The sequence below is a fragment of the Centruroides vittatus genome, unplaced genomic scaffold (genome assembly GCF_030686945.1).
Source record: "Centruroides vittatus isolate TY-2023 unplaced genomic scaffold, ASM3068694v2 contig_82, whole genome shotgun sequence".
In the NCBI taxonomy this organism is placed as follows: Eukaryota; Metazoa; Arthropoda; class Arachnida; order Scorpiones; family Buthidae; genus Centruroides; species Centruroides vittatus.
In genome coordinates, this window is record NW_027122533.1 from 1,028,819 (window position 1) to 1,047,892 (window position 19,074).

Sequence of the window (19,074 nt, forward strand, 5' to 3'; positions counted from 1 at the left end):
ATTGAGAAGGTCCGCTTCACTCTGAAAAAGCCGACAGTTTTATGTCAGAAATCCAATGTGTGACCTACTTTCTCTAACGTAGTAAAACAAAGTAAGTTACAGTACAACAATACACATAAACATAAATAAATTAGTAGCCCAATAATACATACTTTCATGTAAATCCATATGTTATATCCAAAAGTCAGTTTTCCCAAATTGTTGAAAAATAAATTATTTTCTAACTTTTCTTTTTGTAAAGTAGCATATTCTGAAAAACAAGTTCTATATTCAGCGTAAAATTTCCACCTTTTATCCGTTAAAAATAACGCAAAATGTACGAATCCACGTAATAAAAAATTATCGCAGTGAACTTCGAAAAAACCAGAAAAACAGATACACCAGACTGCACTGTACAAAATTTTCCCACGAACTGATTCATATTTTAATGCACCTGTGAATAATTGCATCACATGATGAAAAGTTTTTGAATAAAAGGTAAAAGTTTTTAAAAATTCTTTCATAAAATCCGATGAATTTAATTATTACACAATAACGAAATCTGTTTAATAAAGATTAATAATTTTCCATTATAATTATGCAAATTAGATATAAAAAAGATCATCGCGCAAATTCTCCCGCGAACCATGGATATCTCTTACGTCATCTGGATTGAAGTTTCCTGCAAAATACTGAAAATTTTTATATAATTATTTTACTAATCCAGTCAAATTTAAATAATATAAAATGTCTAGATCTGTTTAATAAAGATTAGTAATGTACTATCATTAATATGCAAATTAGATATGACAAAGATCACTGTGGGAAAATTCCCGCCAAGATAAAAATAGCTTTCGGTCACGTAATCACCAAGAAATACGAAGAAATATGCCTTAAATTTAATGTTTGTGTACAAATTAATACATTTTAACTAATGTTATCGTTTAAAATTAAATGTTTCTGTAAAAATTAGTAAATTGTAACAAATTTCATCAAAGACAACAGAATAATTTTCAGCTTATAAAAACTCTACAATAAATGATTATTTCTTCGAAAGACGTCGATATGCACGAATAAATAATAAATATACAATAATGCTTTTATCCATTTTAAGTGGATATTGTAAAAATTAAGCTATTTAATTTGTTTGGCTTTTATAATTTAGTTTCCGAATATTTTACTGTGAAATTCCATTTAGTAAACAGAAACAAAGACAGCTATTAATTATAAACAGGACAATAGAATAATTTTTACGTAAATTGAGTAAAAATACAGAAAAAAACGAATTATATCAAAGATGGGGACAAACAAGCTTTACAGAAAGAAAAGTTGAAAATAATTTATTTTTTGACAATTTGCGAGAACTGATCTTTGTTTGGATGTAAATGAAGGCATGTATTATAGGTTTACTAATTTATTTGTGCATATAATTATGTAGTTCTAGTTTCGAGACATTTATGGTTTTTAGTGTTTATAAGCGTGTTATTTAGACATGTCTACCAATTTAGTGCTAAAACGTAGAACTACGTCAAAGAAGAATACAAACTTTAATTAGCAAGTAGTCTTTTTATTAGCAAACTAATTTGTTGGTAGATTTTTTTACATTTAAAGTGTAATTACATGAAACTAAATGGATGTGAACATAGAAAGTAGAATATGGCAAGACTAATAGATAAAACTATTATTACATATTACTCGATCAGAAAAATTTATACTTGAAGAATTTTGTTTTGATAATTATTGCCTAGGGTTCATGTCGAAAATATTTTTCAGTTATATTTGTAATTACAGTTAATTCGAATAGTAATGGCGCTTAAATATTTATAGGATTAATTGAAGTTTTCGAATTTTCTTTTGAGGAAACTGAGGAAGGCAAGAGTATCTAAAGTTGTATAATGAACTGAATTTAAGTAAATTAGGTGACTTTGTATGTTTCGATGTAGTTTTTTATAATATTACGATATACGAATTTTCGATTTTGTAAATTGTATTATACTAAAAAATAAAGTTTTTCGTTATTCTCCTACTTAATGATGTATTTATAATGTTTCTGAACTAAATAATACTTATTAAATTGAAATCCGAGCTTTACAAAGTACTATGAATATTAGAGAAGACCGTTTTACTATAAACTACTACGTTTTACTACAGCTTACTCCAATGTTGATTCTACGAAAATTAGGTCAGACAAGGACCGTTAGACTAATGACGTAGGCTGTTTACTTTTTCCGGTTGCATCGGTGCATTCCCGATAGCGTCATTTACAGAAGTCACACCTACTTTTTTCTGACGCGAGCCAATTAGGAATATTAATTTTTTTAACCAATCAGATGACGGCGGGAGATTTAAATTTGATTTATTTCGATAGATGGCCGTTTAAAATTTCATATTTATTTTAATTTTCTTTCTTTTATTGTAATTTTTCGAGAACTAAAGGATATTCCAAAACAAAGTTGGAGAACCCAACTACTTGTGAAAATTCTACGACTTCACGAAATGGTCCAGGTATTTTATAAGAATTTTTTAACGTCTATTGACGTCCCTCACCACTGCCACTCGATCGCCTTGGACGTCTATTTACGTCCCTCACTGTTAAGAGGATATATCTCGAGTGCACCTGTGATTTTAAATAATGTTTCGGATTGACCGATTGTTTTCTTTCCAGCATGCATGTTTGACAGGATGAGGAAGATAAGTTCAAGTTTTAACTTGACTTTTTCAATAATGCATTCTGTCAAACTAACTTCAAAAACGTGTGCTTCAGATTAGGTATAGGTGGCTATTTAACTGCTTTTGTCACGTGATTTTATATAGAAGTGTTTAACACGAGATCGCGTTAGTAACAATCACATGGCTTTTTCCACCTTTATTTAGTTGATACAGTATTTTCCTTACACGTTTTGGGCCTTGTGCCCCTCATCACTCAACTAAAATAATAAGAAAATAGTGTATACAGTATCTAAACAATATTTACAAATAAATTGTACAACAGTTTAAAAACGCATGTATACAACTTACACGTACTCCAATATGGCACTTGCACACTGTAAGTTTGTATATTACAAACCCAAGGATGGGCAGGTTATAAAGACGTAGTAAAACTTTATTATTTTTTAAATAGATGTACAAAAGTACATCTGTTTAAAACAATAAAGTGATATTAAAATTACATTAACTATTGAGTATGGAAATAGAACCAAAATACCACCCTCTGGTGGTATTTTGGATGAAAATATTTAAGAAAGTTGTAATTTATAGTATATTTAGAGAGCTTAAATTCGTTTCAACCTTTCTCTATGTCATTATGCAAATTTTAATCAACTCACAGTCTAAACACCACTTGATAGCAGAAAGTCCAAACTAAGGATTATACTCGAAAGATTCATCTAGAAATTTGTCTAAAGGAAATTCCAAAATTCATGCCAACATAAATGTACCAGCGGAAGTGCTTGATGAACTTGGAAAACGTACATTAATCGTCTCTGATAGGAGAAAGAAGATAATCAATAGTAAAAACCCATTCTGCAAATACTCAATAGTTAATGTAATTTTAATATCACTTTATTGTTTTAAACAAATTATTATTTTTTAAATAGATGTACTTTTATACATCTATTTAAAAAATAATATAAGTTTTACTACGTCTTTATAACCTGCCCATCCTCGGGTTTGTAATATACAAACTTACAGTGTGCAAGTGCCATATTGGAGTACGTGTAAGTTGTATACATGCGTTTTTAAAATGTTGTACAATTTATTTGTAAATATTGTTTAGATACTGTATACACTATTTTCTTATTATTTTAGTTGAGTGATGAGAGGCACAAGGCCCGAAACGTGTAAGGAAAATACCGTATCAACTAAATAAAGGTGGAAAAAGCCATGTGATTGTTACTAACACGATCTCGTGTTCAACAATTCTAGAATAATACAACACGGTTTCACAACAAATTAAGTGATTTTATATCTTCATTAATTGTAATAATGCAATAAAAAGTGTGCTTGCAGGCCAGATTAAGTATGCGAAATAACAGGTTATACTGCACTCTGACCATACCAGTGAATTTCTGGTTACCTTGAAAAATAAGGTAGTAGTTGAAAAATTAATGCCTTCATCCCATAACGTAGTTCAACGTATCAAACGCCAATGGATCATCGAAATTCATTCAAGGTCAGAGTAAATATTTTAAGAATTATGTAAATCTGGTTACATCATTTCACTCTTTCAAAAATAATTTTATAAATTTTTATTTCTTTGCCAACTTTTGTAATTATTTAACAATCCCTATTATACTACAGGGATTATATGAAATTTCTTATGTCTAATGCTACAATGTTAACTGAATAATACGTATAACGAATATCTTTGATACGATAAATGTAAGTTTACACAGCATCCGTAGTTACGTAAGTCACCGGTTATCGAAAACATTCTTTCGGAATTTTTTAGAAAATCTTTAGCTTAGCAATAAAATAAATATATACATTTTACGTACCAACGGGATTGTTATCCAAAAATGATATCGGAGTTCGAATGATACAACGAAACATATTGTTGTGAAGCTTGAAAGAAGCAATTGTAAAGAATCTGTATAACAACAATCCGGAAGGTAACGTTGTTATAAACAGAGCACATGTCAACCCAATGTAAACATACATGTTGAAATAGTCACTATGGTATAAGTTTTTGTCTTCAATTTCGTTGGAACGACTTCTATTCGATGTATCATTTTCCAGATTCTCCATATTTTGTGTATAGATTCTAATATCTTGCAGCCTGAAAACATGAAATAACAATTAATCTTCTGACATTTTTTAATGTGTTTTGTTAGCGAAATGCAACTAAACTAATTTAAACCATCATATAAAAGTAATACATATAAATAATGTTCAAACCTACCGAATAATAAAGCAGTAATAAAATTGGATAAATGCATGGAATGATTTCAATGAAAATCCAAGCAGAGTCCTATAATTTATTTTGAAATGTATAGCGGTGAATGTCATCCTTATACAACTGACTTTACTGCGGATGAAATTTATCATGGAATCATTGAAATGATTGAAACATTGCCCACACTCTGATATATTTCAATTAGCCAAATATGCAGACATTCGAAATTATTGCTTCAAAGATTGACACTAAAACAAAGTATCATGTTGATCAGATATCTTTTTCTAATGTACTTAGTTCCACCTGACTTAATGATGCAGTGCAGTAGAATTTAGTTTATTATTGATGTGTAGTGAAAAAAACGTTTAAAATATATTCAAGATTCGAAAAAATGTCTTCTTCAAAAAGTGGTTAAACGTTCTTATTACTGACATTAAGTTGTAAGTTTAAATTTAAAAATTAAATTTATTTGTCTAGGATATATATACTGTATATCATTTTCCTATTTAAACAATATGCATATACCGTATTTACTGGCATATAAGACGACTTCGCATACAGGACGAAGTATGACTTTAAAGATCAAAATAAAGAAAATTAGATTTATTGGTACAATTCTAATTTTATTTTGTTTAATCACAAGTGAAATATCAAATAAACGTAAATGCACACATTGGCCAGCAAAAATTACTGGCATTTTAAACTTTAAGGAAAAATCTTGTAAAATCGACAACATAATTTGTTCGTGTAAAGGTGGACAATCAGGAACCTTTTATCGCCAATTATTAGCAGTCGAATCCACTCTCCTTCAAATTACACTAATGAGTTTCTCCGAATTCTGATTTCCGAATAATCATCTGTTTTCACTTAGGAATGGATTAAAACTTATATCGTGCTCCCGTGTGAATTTGGAATTTCAATCTGGAATTCAATTCAAAAGCTTTGCTTTTCATATTGCTATTCATCTTAACTCCTGACAGTGTACAAGAAAGCGATTCCAACGACACAGATAAAATACTTATGTTTTTAAATACAAGAGGGTAATCATCCGGTAAAAATGCGAATACACGGTTCACAAAAATTATTTGCAAAAACGCAAAGAATCTTTCGCTGGCGCATGTATCACGACCTAGGAAATTGAAGCTGTAAAAAATGAATAAACACCACGTTTTATATGCGAGTAAATACGGTATGTATATATAAATATTTTTGAAAGCATTCATGGTATTGATCATATCTTATATTTAAAAATTTTATTATGACGTTTATTTTGAATGCCACATAATACTGTAAGTTGAAATTTTCAGAAATAGAAAAATATACATTCACTGCAATTGTTTTCTCATTGATAATAAAGTATTTAAAACCCGTGCTAAATAGAATGCAACGTGCTTTGTAACATGCTAAATGGAATATCACTTTGTATTAATTAAACATTTTATATAAAAAATCAGTCTATGTATAAAAGTATATATTAATTATAATAATATCATACCATTTGATTATCCAATAGTCGCTAGCACTTGTTATGGATTGCGCTATAATTAGCGTAGACAGAATAACAATCTTGAAGAAAAGTCCGGCTCCGGCATTCACGTATGCTTTATAAACTGAAATTTCTGGTTTTTTAACCCCTTCCTTATCACATGGTGTTTTGTTATTCTCAGCTTCCTACGAAAATTAATTAAAATGTACTGTACATGAAATTATTCGATGAATTTTTCTTAAATCTAGAGCAAATATTTTATTATTTTTTTTAACTAAAAAAATCTAAGATATAATTTCTTCATGTAACTGCAAGTTAGGGTGTTGTTCTTAATTCATAATACAAACGAATAAAACTGTTCAATTTTTAAATATTAGTTTCTAGTATAATAAAAATAAGAACTTACAAAGAAGAAAAATAAGAAATATATTTCAACGAACATTATCATTAACAGTCACAGAATGAAGAACTTACTAAATGTAATCCCTGAAATCTATAAAGAATTTTCTTGTGTTTATTATTATTATTTTAGAAGATTTTTATAGTTTTATAACTTTTACCTTTTTTTTAAAAAATATAACGTTTTAACTTATAAAATACATCGATTCCATTGTTTACATTTTTTATAAATTCTTTTATACAGTAAATAAAATTTTCTGTACAAATGCATTAAAATTTGCATTTCCAAAACACTATTTATAAAATTATATGCTAAATTTAACGGAATTGGCGGTTCTGTCAACACAGGGTATAATATAACGTAACAGTTACTTCTGAACATTCTTTAAAGCATAAAATCTATTATATCAATAGAGTAGCTTTTGAGTCTAACTTAGCAGGTACGCACTAACTTAGGAACTTCCACGAATGTTTTCAGCTCGTTTTCTGTTAACGTACTTTTTATACAGCTGAACAATTTAAGACAGAATCTATCGTTAGTTTCCTAATAAGCTGCATTATAGATAATTCACCAGAACACACGTATCGTCCAAGAGCAGAGTTGCCTGTTTATTGTACAACCTAATAGGTTGTACAATAAATTAATCTGAAGAAGGAGAATACAAATGATTTAAACACTATTAATCAAATCATTATTATTAAGGAATAAGAGCTGGTTACAGTATTTTAGAAACTGCTAACATCCACAACATTTCCGAAGCAACAGAACATTAATTGTTCAGAAAATTCCAGTTGGCGCAATAATACTCAAGCAATAAATATATCTGTGGATGGAAAAGGATTGTGGATCACAGAAGTAACAGAGAAATTACACAAATTGTTTTTCTCATTAGTAGGGCAACAACATCACAGAGTGCAGCTCAATGTAATGCAAGTGCAGCAAAATGCATAACTTAATACATAATATGACTAATCTTTTCCCAGTTGGTTTGAAGAGCAGATGCCGTTAACGATGATTTGTCTATCACAGAAAAATAGGAGAGTATGTATGCTGTGGGACCAGGAGTATTGAGGTTGAAAACTTCATTAGTGGATAAAGGTCACCTGCTCCAAAGACTCTCGTTTTCTACTACCCGGCTGATGACAGCATCAGAATATGGCAACAGCAGCAAGGATTCATGAACGCACTACTTAAGGTAAGCTTTACAATATGGTAAAAGTTAAATAGAAGACTGGGAATGCTCTCCTAGAAGATACTCTTCACTGTATAGCCCTGAAAACATCTCTTAATGCCCGGGATTACCTCAATTCTGTTGCCGTCCACTTGCACCTGTTCATAGCTTCAGTGTTCTCCGATGAAAACAAGACAATGCACTTTAGAATGCTCGATCAGTCTGAGATTGTAGCAATGAACATCATTCTGAGTTCCGTTTTGCTTCATTCGATAAGTTAGTTATCTGATCACGCTTTGTAGAACAAACTGACGTTCAAATCGATACAGTCAAAGCGATCCATTCAAAGTGTAAAAATGCCACTATTTAACTTGAACAAAATAGTAGTTGCTAGTGAAGATCTCCGGGACGATCTCGTGATGATACCTCCGAAACTCTGTTTCGTTCAGTTGGGTTCCGTATGTGTCACGATCCGATAGTTAATTCCCGTTCGATGAAAGTAGTCCTCCACACTCAATTTAGTGCATATTTACAGTTTATTTACAAAACAAAATATTACAGAATAGACAAGTTTAACAACATTACATACACAGGACAACAAAGTGTGGTGTCTCACGTAACAGCTTGTGCTTCGGGGACTATTAGACTCTGGGGAAGCCTCGGTCAGTTTGTGGAGTTGGCTCAACTATACCGCCTGTCCAGTCTCCGCATTTACCCGTCCCTGAGATCGTTATCAAAGGAGAACACTCTCTACGCTCAGCGGGCTGCCCAAGTGCCTATGTCTACCGTATTATCAGTCTCTTGCCCTTCTCTCCGTCTCTCTCGCCACTCTTACTATTTAGAGTTTTTGGACGACAACTTCCGACCAATCAGGATTCTTCTTTTCATCGGAAGATTTCCAACACGTCGGCTCTCCTCCCGACGAAACAGCTCACCGTTACGTCCGTCACTTGTTTACATTTTTTTTTTAGTAGGCTAACATGTGGTAAACACATTGCCGCCCACACACAAGTCCCATAAACTGAGACGCTACACTTTTTGTTTCCCCGACTGTTTACAAACACAACGCCGGGTGAAACCAATTAACAAGGTCGTGCGCCTTTACCCCTACTCTGTTAAAAGCGATTCTTTACAGTTGCTATTACGTCAACATAGGCTAATATTTCTGCGCAACAGTTCCAACATCATATAGAATTTCACATAGAAAAATACAGTTTGCTTAAAATCATTAAACTTCCATCCAATTCATAAAAAAGAAATTCTTGTAAACTACTCTCTTTTTAAATATATTACTGTGTCGGTCAAGATTTAAAATTGTGAGATACTGGGCGATTATTTATAAAATTTATCATTTGAGTTAGGTTTAAACGATGATACAAAGCTAAAAATCTACGAAGTTAAAAATGAAGTTCATAACATTTCACCTATTTATAACACTTTCGAATTATTTCGTCATCTGTTGAGTTCGATTCACCTGAGGAAGTTCGAGAAGAAAAAAATTCTATGACTGAATAATAATCTTACCTTTTATCCTACTTTACCTAATTTCAGTATGTCTAGAGACAAGGGAAAACAGATTATAAAAAGGAAATATAGTAGGTCAGGAGTTCCACTTCCAGATCCTTTCACCACCGCATTTCCAGACAGAACCGTTTGCCTCATCTTCCCAAGCTATACCAGCATATCACCTTTTCCAAGAATTATTTCAGAGAACTATTGTTTTATATATTCCCCGAGCCATCTTTCCACGAAAAGAACGAATTAACGAATGAACCACTCAGGGAGGTTATTTTAGATTGATTTACAAACACATTAATGTAGTTTACATGTAGTTTCTGCTTTTTTAGTGTACCTAGATAATCGCTTAAGCTTAAATAAAGCTCTGTTGTTTTGAATTATATTCACAGTAGAGTGAATAACTTCCAGTTCCCTGTCTGAAATTGCCACTTTAATTGATTATCGTAAGTAAACCAGTCACGACCGCTCGAAATCTCGCGTTATAACACTGGTCCTTGTGTCCCAATTACATTTACAAGGGGTGTCAGATTCTGACCCAGAACGCTCTATGTATCTCTCAAAAATGATGGCTCAGCCATTAAAACAATAATGCTAATAGAAATATAGTGATGTTAGTATTAATCAATCAAAAACGTTTTTAAATCGTTTATAGCACTTTCTAAAATTAAATAATTTTTGTCGTAATTAGAAATTCTTTATGTGCACATTGTGCACATAAAAAATTGTGCACTGCACAAGTTGATAAAATCAATTTAAAAAAGATAAACTGCCTAATCTAAGTAATTTTACTTTGTAAATTTTCACTAAGATAATTGTCAAATAAATAAGTAATTCTTACATCACTGTTCTTACTGTCTTGAATATCATCATTTACTTCAGAATGAGTACTTTCGATTATTTCATCGTCATTGAAAACCGCAGTTTCTAAATCCATGCTATTTTTAGCGACTTCTTCCTTCGGCAAAATTCCTGTGAGCATTTCTAAATTTTTTAATTCATTGAAATTTCCAATGAATTCACATTTTCCCTGGAATATATAAACACAACTTCACAATTGCTTTCTAATTTTTAATATACAGAATTATAAGTATATGTAAGAATGTATGCAGACAAAAATTTCGATAAGAAAATTTATTTCGTTTCAACTAATTTGTACCGAGTTTACCGGTAAGCAATGTCTTATTTATTAATGTTTACAAATTCATTTTTAAACTGGTAATGATTAAACTGGTAAACAATTCCTATTCTGCATTTATCGCCACGTAAAGAAATTAAATCTGTTTTTACATTCACAAGTGTCAAGTAAATATGAACCACAAAACAGTAACGAAATAAAGCAGTTCGTGAAAAATTTCTGCTTAACCCACAGTCTGGTCTGATGCAGTTTTAGATTTTCATCACGTGGCTACACTATAATAACGACTATTGTCTGGAAACAGCTTTTCGGAAAACAATTTTCTATCGTTGATAGCCTATATATTGTCAATATATGTCACGATACAATGTCCATATATAGTTATGTTGAGGTGGTATATTTACCAATGCAATAAATTTATAACTTATAATTTTATTCCGAACTACATAATTTTAAAATTCATATGTTGTTAGAATAAATTATTTCTTTATTACTATAGAAAATGTCTTAAAAACAAAAACTAGTAAACAATTCTTATATTCACCTTTTTTAACACTAAAATTTTACTTGCAGTATTTACAAATTGTATTTGCTGTGTAACAAGTACGCAAATCTTTTCTTTCAAATATTTCATTATACACCTGAAAGAAAAAGAGATGAAATATATTAAGATATACAAAAATATTACTTAAATATTTACTTTTCGAAGATATGTTTTGCCACTGGAACATCAACAGCACTCAATGGATCATCCAGGAGGAAAATATCGGCATTCAGATATAGTGCTCTGGAAAATAAAAAAATATATATAAATCCACCCTTACACGCAATGGTACTGGTCTTTCACTAAGACTGACTTTAATAACTGGACAGACAATGAAATACAGCATTATATTATTAACAGTGGTCTTTCGGAAGACTGCCGGATCTTGTAAACCTGATCAAAGAATTTAGGTTGGACAGAACCCTTGCGAAGAAACAATTCCTGTAGCAACCAAGTAACACAAACAACTACGAAGTAATCATGAACTTTGATAAAACCATGCATAATTACACTAACTGGTATGTATATACCGATGGCTCAAAGAGCGAACACGGGACAGGGTCTGGTATTGTCGTCCTCCATAAGAACGGTCACAAGACATACCAGGCACACACCTTAAGTTGGTGGCCCACTGTACTGTCGTTCAGGCTGAGCTATGGGCCATTCGCAAGGCAATCCAACATATAGACAATCACCATACTTATTATAAGGGTAACATTCACATCCTTACGGACAGTAAAGTGTCCCTTAATATTCTAAACTACCAAAAGAACCCATCTGTTCTGGCTGCAGATGTGATAAAGGCTGTTCAAAACCTGGAAAAAACTGTAACCCACAGTTTATTTGGATCCCAGCCCACAAGGGCCACGAAGGTAATCAATTGGTCGGGAAGTTGGCCAAGTCAGCATGCACATTATCTTCGAAAATCATCTACAAGAAGTTACCTCCAATTTCCCGGAAACATTAACTTCAACATATAGCCAACGATATGTGGCAGAAGGAGTGGGACTGTGCTAATACAGGAAGGATATGTCACAATTTCATACCTTCCCTTGCGTATATCTTATAAAAGCCAAATACTTCTGACCAGATGCAGAGGTGGCCCAGTGCCTTACAGAACACAGGAACTTCGCATCATACCTGCACAGTTTTGATAAGCAGATCGATAGCATCTGCGATTGTGATGGTCAGAGTGAAGACGATGCGCTACATTTTCTCTTGAGCTTTAACAAATACAACTACCAACGTGCAGAACTCTTCAAAGAATGTCTCCAAACAGGACTCAACTGGCCTCACAATCCTGCTGATATTCTCAATAACAAAAAGTTAGGGACAAAGATAAAGAATTTCGTACGCAATACAAAAAAACCTCAGGCCAACGTTTTCCAGCAGCCAGCAAGATGGCTGACAGGGCAATGACAATTCACATCTGGACTTACAATGGATTGAATGATATCAATTAAGGTAAGCTGGCTGCATGCTCAATTTGGTTCAACCCGCGATTTGATTGTACATATGCAAATTACACCCACTTGGCTTATATGTAACTATGTTCTTCAATAACTATTTGTTACGAGCATGGATTCGAGAATATTGTTTTTGGATAATAATTTTTATTATGTTTTATTTTGTATGCCAACCCCATCTACAGTACTAACCCTGTAAAAACGTGACCTAGCCATATCTATAACTAACATTCATGTTTTGTTCTATATCTAACTTTATATAATACTGCTCCACTCCTATAACGAGTGTTGGTAACTATAAATTATTTATATAAAGTGGTAACAAATCACATACTTTGTAAATGTTAAACCATTATGTCTAGGTACCCCTTTGCTGTACAGACTCGCCTACACGCGCAAACTTGTCATGTTTGTTTTTATACTGTATCACTGTTATTATTTTGTCTTATAATTGTAATTTTACTTGTTCAACAATTGCGTTGCAGGCGTCCAGTGATTCCACTTCCCTTCAATCTTTCCGTATTCTCTTTCCCTCCCTACTTACTATCACTTCCTCTTCTAATTTCAATTTTTTCACTTCTAATTTCTTTGAGGTAAAATCTGTGCTCATGCAGACAACCTCTCTACTCTTTTAATGTAATGTAATAAATATCAACTAAAATTTACGTCGAATTTATAATTAATATTGTAGATCGTTACATCCATCCTCAGTGTTTACACTGACGTTTGTTCTTATGTGAAACTATGTGACAGTAACTTCAAAATTTTTCGAATTTGCAAAAATTTATCGTTTTCCAAAAAATTAATGAAATCACTTTTGTTCCATACTTAATAGAATTTTTCGTGTGGTATTTTATCAGCTAAAAGAGGGAAAATCAGAAAAATATAGAACTATTAATACGATGCTACTACTGCTAGGTCTCAAAGTAATCAATTAGATATTTTCTCAGAAGAAATTATTCTATTTATTTTTAATTTTACATTATTTACAGTTCTCATAACGCTCTGCCTTGTAATGTTGTTAGGAATGTACCTCAAAAATTAAGTAAAAACATTTCTAAGCAGTGAAACGAAGTAACGGAATTAGACTAAAATTCTGAACTGAGTTAAAAGCATCATAACTTTTGGATAGAAATAATAATTTAAAAATTTTCTTACCAGCAATGGTGTTATAGCACACGCTCAGCTACAGCACGTGAGAATTACAAATATTCGTGAATAAATTTGAAGTTACTAATCAACGTTTTCAGAAAAAGTGTTCTGACAAGTAAAAGCTTGAATTTTCACTATTCGGCATGCCTCCTTGATTTTTCCCTTGTCAAGAATCGAACTGAGCTCCTTTGAGCCTGTTAATTACAAACATGGAACTTCCATCAGTTGATTCATGACAAGAGTTGGTGTTTAGATTTACATAAGCCCACCCAACATTTTTTCTGACATGGCCAAGATGTCATTTTCCATTTGTGCATAGAGATGCTATGTCCACTAACCCCCTCACACTGCCACTCCACCCTGCAGGGCCAGCCTTACTGATACAAACAGTGTTTTCTTTTTCCATTTCAACTGTTGTCACCTATCTCCACTGCTGTTTTCTGACAAGATTCAAATTTCTGATTGTCAATTTGGTCATACCCACTACCTTTGGGTTCCAGGCCTAAATTTTCTCTCTCATCTATGTGTGAGATCGCAACCGGGAGTAGAGAATAACTTTATGATTCACCTGTCACTTAATCGGTAAACTTGCACCTTTTGACAAACTCTCAATTTGTTATATGGGGACGGTCTTCTAATCGAAGTAACGAGTGGCTTTGGAGGGGCTTATATTTAGTGATGAAAATGGCAAATGGAAAATGATTGTAAGATCACTTCTCTCCTATCGTCAGGGACCCGACACCAGGTTATCAGGTTTCTATAACGCGGATAACCACGCGTTTAAATATTCTCGCGGTAAGTCCAGTGTGTCGAGTGAGCATTTAGTGACCGTCGAGTAGGAGTGCACCCAAAAGATTAGTCATGCATTTAACAAACAAAACAAATTTAATATGATCAAAATAAATGAAGATTACAATAAACTGATATACAATTATGATTATCATATACACCAAAGTAATCTAGGCCTAAATGTAGAACTATCTTAGATTGTAACCTAACTCGAAGATGGAGTTTCTATATACGCGTGAGAGAGATATTCATCGATCTATTTAAATTACACTACCTCAGTAGTTGATCTAGTTGATTACATATTCTTGTTGGGACAGAATCTTGAGGAAACACACTTCATATGCGCATAAAATGATATTCCATTTCTATGTGGGCTATTCTTCATACGATAAGCATGGTAAATTCAGGTCTAGTCGTACTGCCAATGAACTGCACTATGTGGCCAGTTCGGGTCATAGATAAACCTCCGATGAACTGCGCAAAAAAGCAGAAAACATCCCTTTTTATAAGGAACAGACGGCTTTAGTAGACGGCCATTAACGTGTGCAAAAGCTGCATCTGAATCAGACAAGAGTCGGCCATCTAAGGGCCTTGTTCAACTTCCTTTTTCTTTCAGAAACGAGAGCATTATACATCCGTTGATAAAATTTTGTTCTAGTTAAAATTATTATTTCTAATTAAATTTAAAATAATAATTTCACAAATTAGCCCTAAATGTCGACCCTAATGTGAGATCTTCACATATGTTTTTCTATTTCTTTATAACAGGTCCTTATAATCTTCTATCATTAGCATCTATCACCTGGTTTTGTCCATCGATAACTGTACAAGTCATTAGTAGGAATGTCCATGGCTCCTAGAGCTCTTCTTCCAGGAGTACCGTTGGAAACTTTATCAACGTCATGTCTACTCATTGTTCAAAAGCCTCAACTAAATATATTTGCCCTTCTGTCTTTCTTCTTAAAACAGAAATTTTAATTCTCTCAGAACATATATCTCTACTTCTGAATCAACTATGCCAGAGAGTTGGTTCTCTTCACATGCTAACTTAATCATCTCCACAATCTTTCCGCATTTCTGTGGTGAGTGTTGGTCATATATTCCACTTTTTGCTACCAATCGGTCTCCCACTTTCATTTTGTTTTCGATAGTAACGAGTCACGGCTGCTTAGCCCTGTTAGTTGCCTGACAGACAGGACAGTCCCTATTCCAATGTCCCATTTTTCCGCAGGAATATCACCTAGTTCTACACACACTCTCGCTTGTATTTCGCGATATACACTGGATTTTCTTATTTTTTCTATCTGGGGATCTCATTGGTTCTTGTATTTCTGCTTTCTGTTTACCTGGATCCATTAGTCGCTTCGTCAAATCTCTATACATATATTGCAAACTCTTTGGATTTTCACCATCCTTTTACCTCTTGTAAAATTACATATTTCTGCCTGTCTTTGGCTAAAACGGATTTCAGCTGGTCATCGACTATTAGTTTTATAAGTTTGTCTACCATTGTAACCTTTCTACAGTCTACAGAGTGTCTGTAGCAATCTTTTCATCAGGATGCAAACTGAGACCATCTATCTTCCCGGTATTATTTGCCTGTTTAAATGCTTTCAAGCATTCAGTAGGGAAAAATTTTAACTCTTCGAATATGAACTGTTTTAAGGCAAGGTATTGTCAAACCTTATCTACTCTCAATCTAGTTAAGGTTACTTCTCAATCTATTTAGCTTTGCATTATTTTGACACCACACTCAGCATGAACAGCTCTTGTAGCCCATTTGAGACCTGGTCAGTTTTTAGAACCAACTCAACTGCACAAAAGCATGAAGGTACTTCCATTTCTTGTTCCGGGATTCTAGGAAGTGACCATCTTACCCACCACGCATAATTGTTAAAATTTTCCTAGGCGATTCAGTCCACAGGGTCTTGTTACATAGTTTTTTCTGTTCTAATTTGATCCTTGCAAGTTTGACCTGCAGCTTTATCTTTTCAAGTTCATCAAGTAATTCATTTCTTATCAGGTTTATCTTGTACCTGTAAATCTGGTCACCTTTGCCACAAGACTAATTTTCGTACTCAACATGGCTATGATCGCCCAATACTCTAGGATTGTCCTTTTCTCCTTCCCTTTCCCTTAACTCCAGAGATTTCTTGAGCTTTGGCATCTCTGTACAAAATGAAAAAGCAACCTATCTAGAACTATGTCTGCTGATGATTCTGTTTTCCGGTGATTTTCTTTTGGTTTCTGTTTCTCTGACTTCTAGTATCCTTGATCCTGAGCTCAATTTTTGCTTTATCTGCATCCTCATTCTGGTTCGTAGGTCGTAGTTCAGTTTTTCTGATGAGGGTCTGTTTTGCTTTCACAGTATCTCTCTGATACAGTGCAAAAATGTCCCTCCTATCTTGCTGACTGCGCTAGTAAACTTCAGTTGGGATTGTCTAACATCTGGATTTGTGCTCCATCAGAATGAACACCTTATGACTCGTTTAACTCAGGTTAAGTCCATTTATTTACATTATTTACAAGAATTCAACTCGATGCTACTAACAACATAGCTTTGCTTTTACCAATTTGTTCGAACGGTCCATTCCCTTATATTCCATTTGCATATTTGTTAGTTGACCATTCCAGAGATGGGTCGGTAGCATTTCTGCAAGTCTGTCTCAGTTGGCATCCCAGTCTCAACTTGTTCAGATGATTCATACAAACCGACACTTCATAAAAAAGGTCATTCTGACAAGTGAAAACCTGAATTATCTCGTGCCTAATTGATTGACCTCCTTGACAGGACATATTACCTTGTAATGCATATCGAACAAATTGTATGCTAATCTGCAGGTGTTCTTGCTATCTTGCACCCACTGTTTTTCGTTTTTCTGTTTGTTTCATCTTATTATTAATATACTTTGAGACTGTTATATGAGGTGTTCCGAAAAATTTTTTATCAATCAAACTTACTTTTTTGTTGCTGGTAAAATACATGAATTTTGATTTTCTCCTCTAAAGTTAGATAGACTATTAAAATTGGGACATGGGTTCCTACCCATGTCCCAATTTTTAATAGTAACGTACTATGAAATTTACTGAATATTGTGTCATTTGTTAATCGTATTTTTATGCAAATTTCCCGAATTCCAATAATCAATTTTGATTTAATTCCAATTAGTGCATGTTTTTTTTAATGTTGGACTTCCTATTTTTGATAATAATATCGAACTGTTCTTTTATTAATCATTTTTTTTGATCTTATGCAATACAGTAATTGTTCATATTTTGCTATTAAACTTAGTAGTAAATTTGACCATAGTTACGTCAAATTGAAATAAAGAGTGATTAAGTAATTATTGTATGTTAGGGCTGTTGTATGTTCTACTATTGTGAGAAAAACTTAATGAACTAGGATTTTTGTTTCAGCCCGTTAAATTAATATAGGTTTCTTAGTAACGTTTATATCAGGATATAATAATTAATATAAAAATCAATATACGTAGAAACATTAATTGGATTTTATTTTAATGTATTTATTATACTACATCTGGCTTCTTCCCATTAAAATTGTATTCTTATGTTTGCACTCCTAGAAATAGAATAATTAGAAAAGATTATCCTACCTTGCTAGATTAATTCTTGCCTTCTGCCCTCCACTCATTATCACGCCTCTTTCTCCTACAACTGTCAGATCTCTTTTAGGAAATAATCTAATATCCTAAAATAATTATAAGAAAAATGCCTGACAATTATGTTGTACATAATATGCATTGCATACTTTATTCAAATTAAACGTGACTTGCAAATTGATTTATTAAAACATTAGGAAATTGAAATTAAATACAAGAGTTACTAAACGTCATTAATATACACTCATTACCATAAAAGTTAGCGCACCAAGAAGGAGTTGTCGGAATCAAACGAAATGTAGGCATATGGGTGCCGTGTGGTGTCTTGGAGCATCTCAATCCACATTTGTTGCAAGTGATTCTTAGGTTCGATCAAACTCCTAGGCTATCAACTTCGCTCTCCATGTGATCCCAGTTCGATTGGTGATAAGTCACGGAATCGTGCATGTCAGAGAAGTATGGCAATAGAGGCAGTCCTCTGACACTATTGGCATGTATGTTCGAGAATTGTACTCTCGGGAAATTGTTCTTGAGAGTCCTGCCCTGCTACGCAACAATGTGCATGCAGGATGTCACTAACATACCGCAGGACTGTTATGGTCCCTTTGCTCACTACTAGAAGTAACCGGATATCGTATGTGATGGCACGCCAGACTCTTACACCGACTATGGGGCAGTGTAATGCTCCAAACTGTAAGCAGCATTGAGGCGTTTATCGCAGGATTTGCAGACAGGCACCTGGGTTAGTGCCATTCTGTACAGGTTTTGTCTCGTCAGGAGCGACACCACTAACAAGAAAAATGACAGTGGATGGTGTCAATGCAAATCATGTCATGACCGCATCAATAACAAATGTTTCTTTTCCAAGTGCCTCGAAATGGTCTTGACAAAGACAGGGACCTGTAACAACGGTGCTACTT

At 33.2% G+C, this 19,074-nt stretch overlaps 1 protein-coding gene across 1 annotated transcript in view; it reads right to left on the reverse strand.

The window, feature by feature from the left end:
* LOC136982333 (ATP-binding cassette sub-family C member 4-like) overlaps positions 1 to 19,074 on the reverse strand; it is a 106,328-nt gene that overhangs the window by 25,606 nt on the left and 61,648 nt on the right. The window contains exons 10-16 of the mRNA XM_067278808.1: positions 18,149 to 18,243; positions 11,284 to 11,370; positions 11,128 to 11,224; positions 10,287 to 10,475; positions 6,369 to 6,544; positions 4,637 to 4,756; positions 4,476 to 4,593 (exon numbers count right to left, since the gene is read on the reverse strand). Coding sequence (XP_067134909.1) covers positions 4,476 to 4,593; positions 4,637 to 4,756; positions 6,369 to 6,544; positions 10,287 to 10,475; positions 11,128 to 11,224; positions 11,284 to 11,370; positions 18,149 to 18,243 — 882 coding nt within the window. The remainder of the gene's footprint in view (positions 1 to 4,475; positions 4,594 to 4,636; positions 4,757 to 6,368; positions 6,545 to 10,286; positions 10,476 to 11,127; positions 11,225 to 11,283; positions 11,371 to 18,148; positions 18,244 to 19,074) is intronic.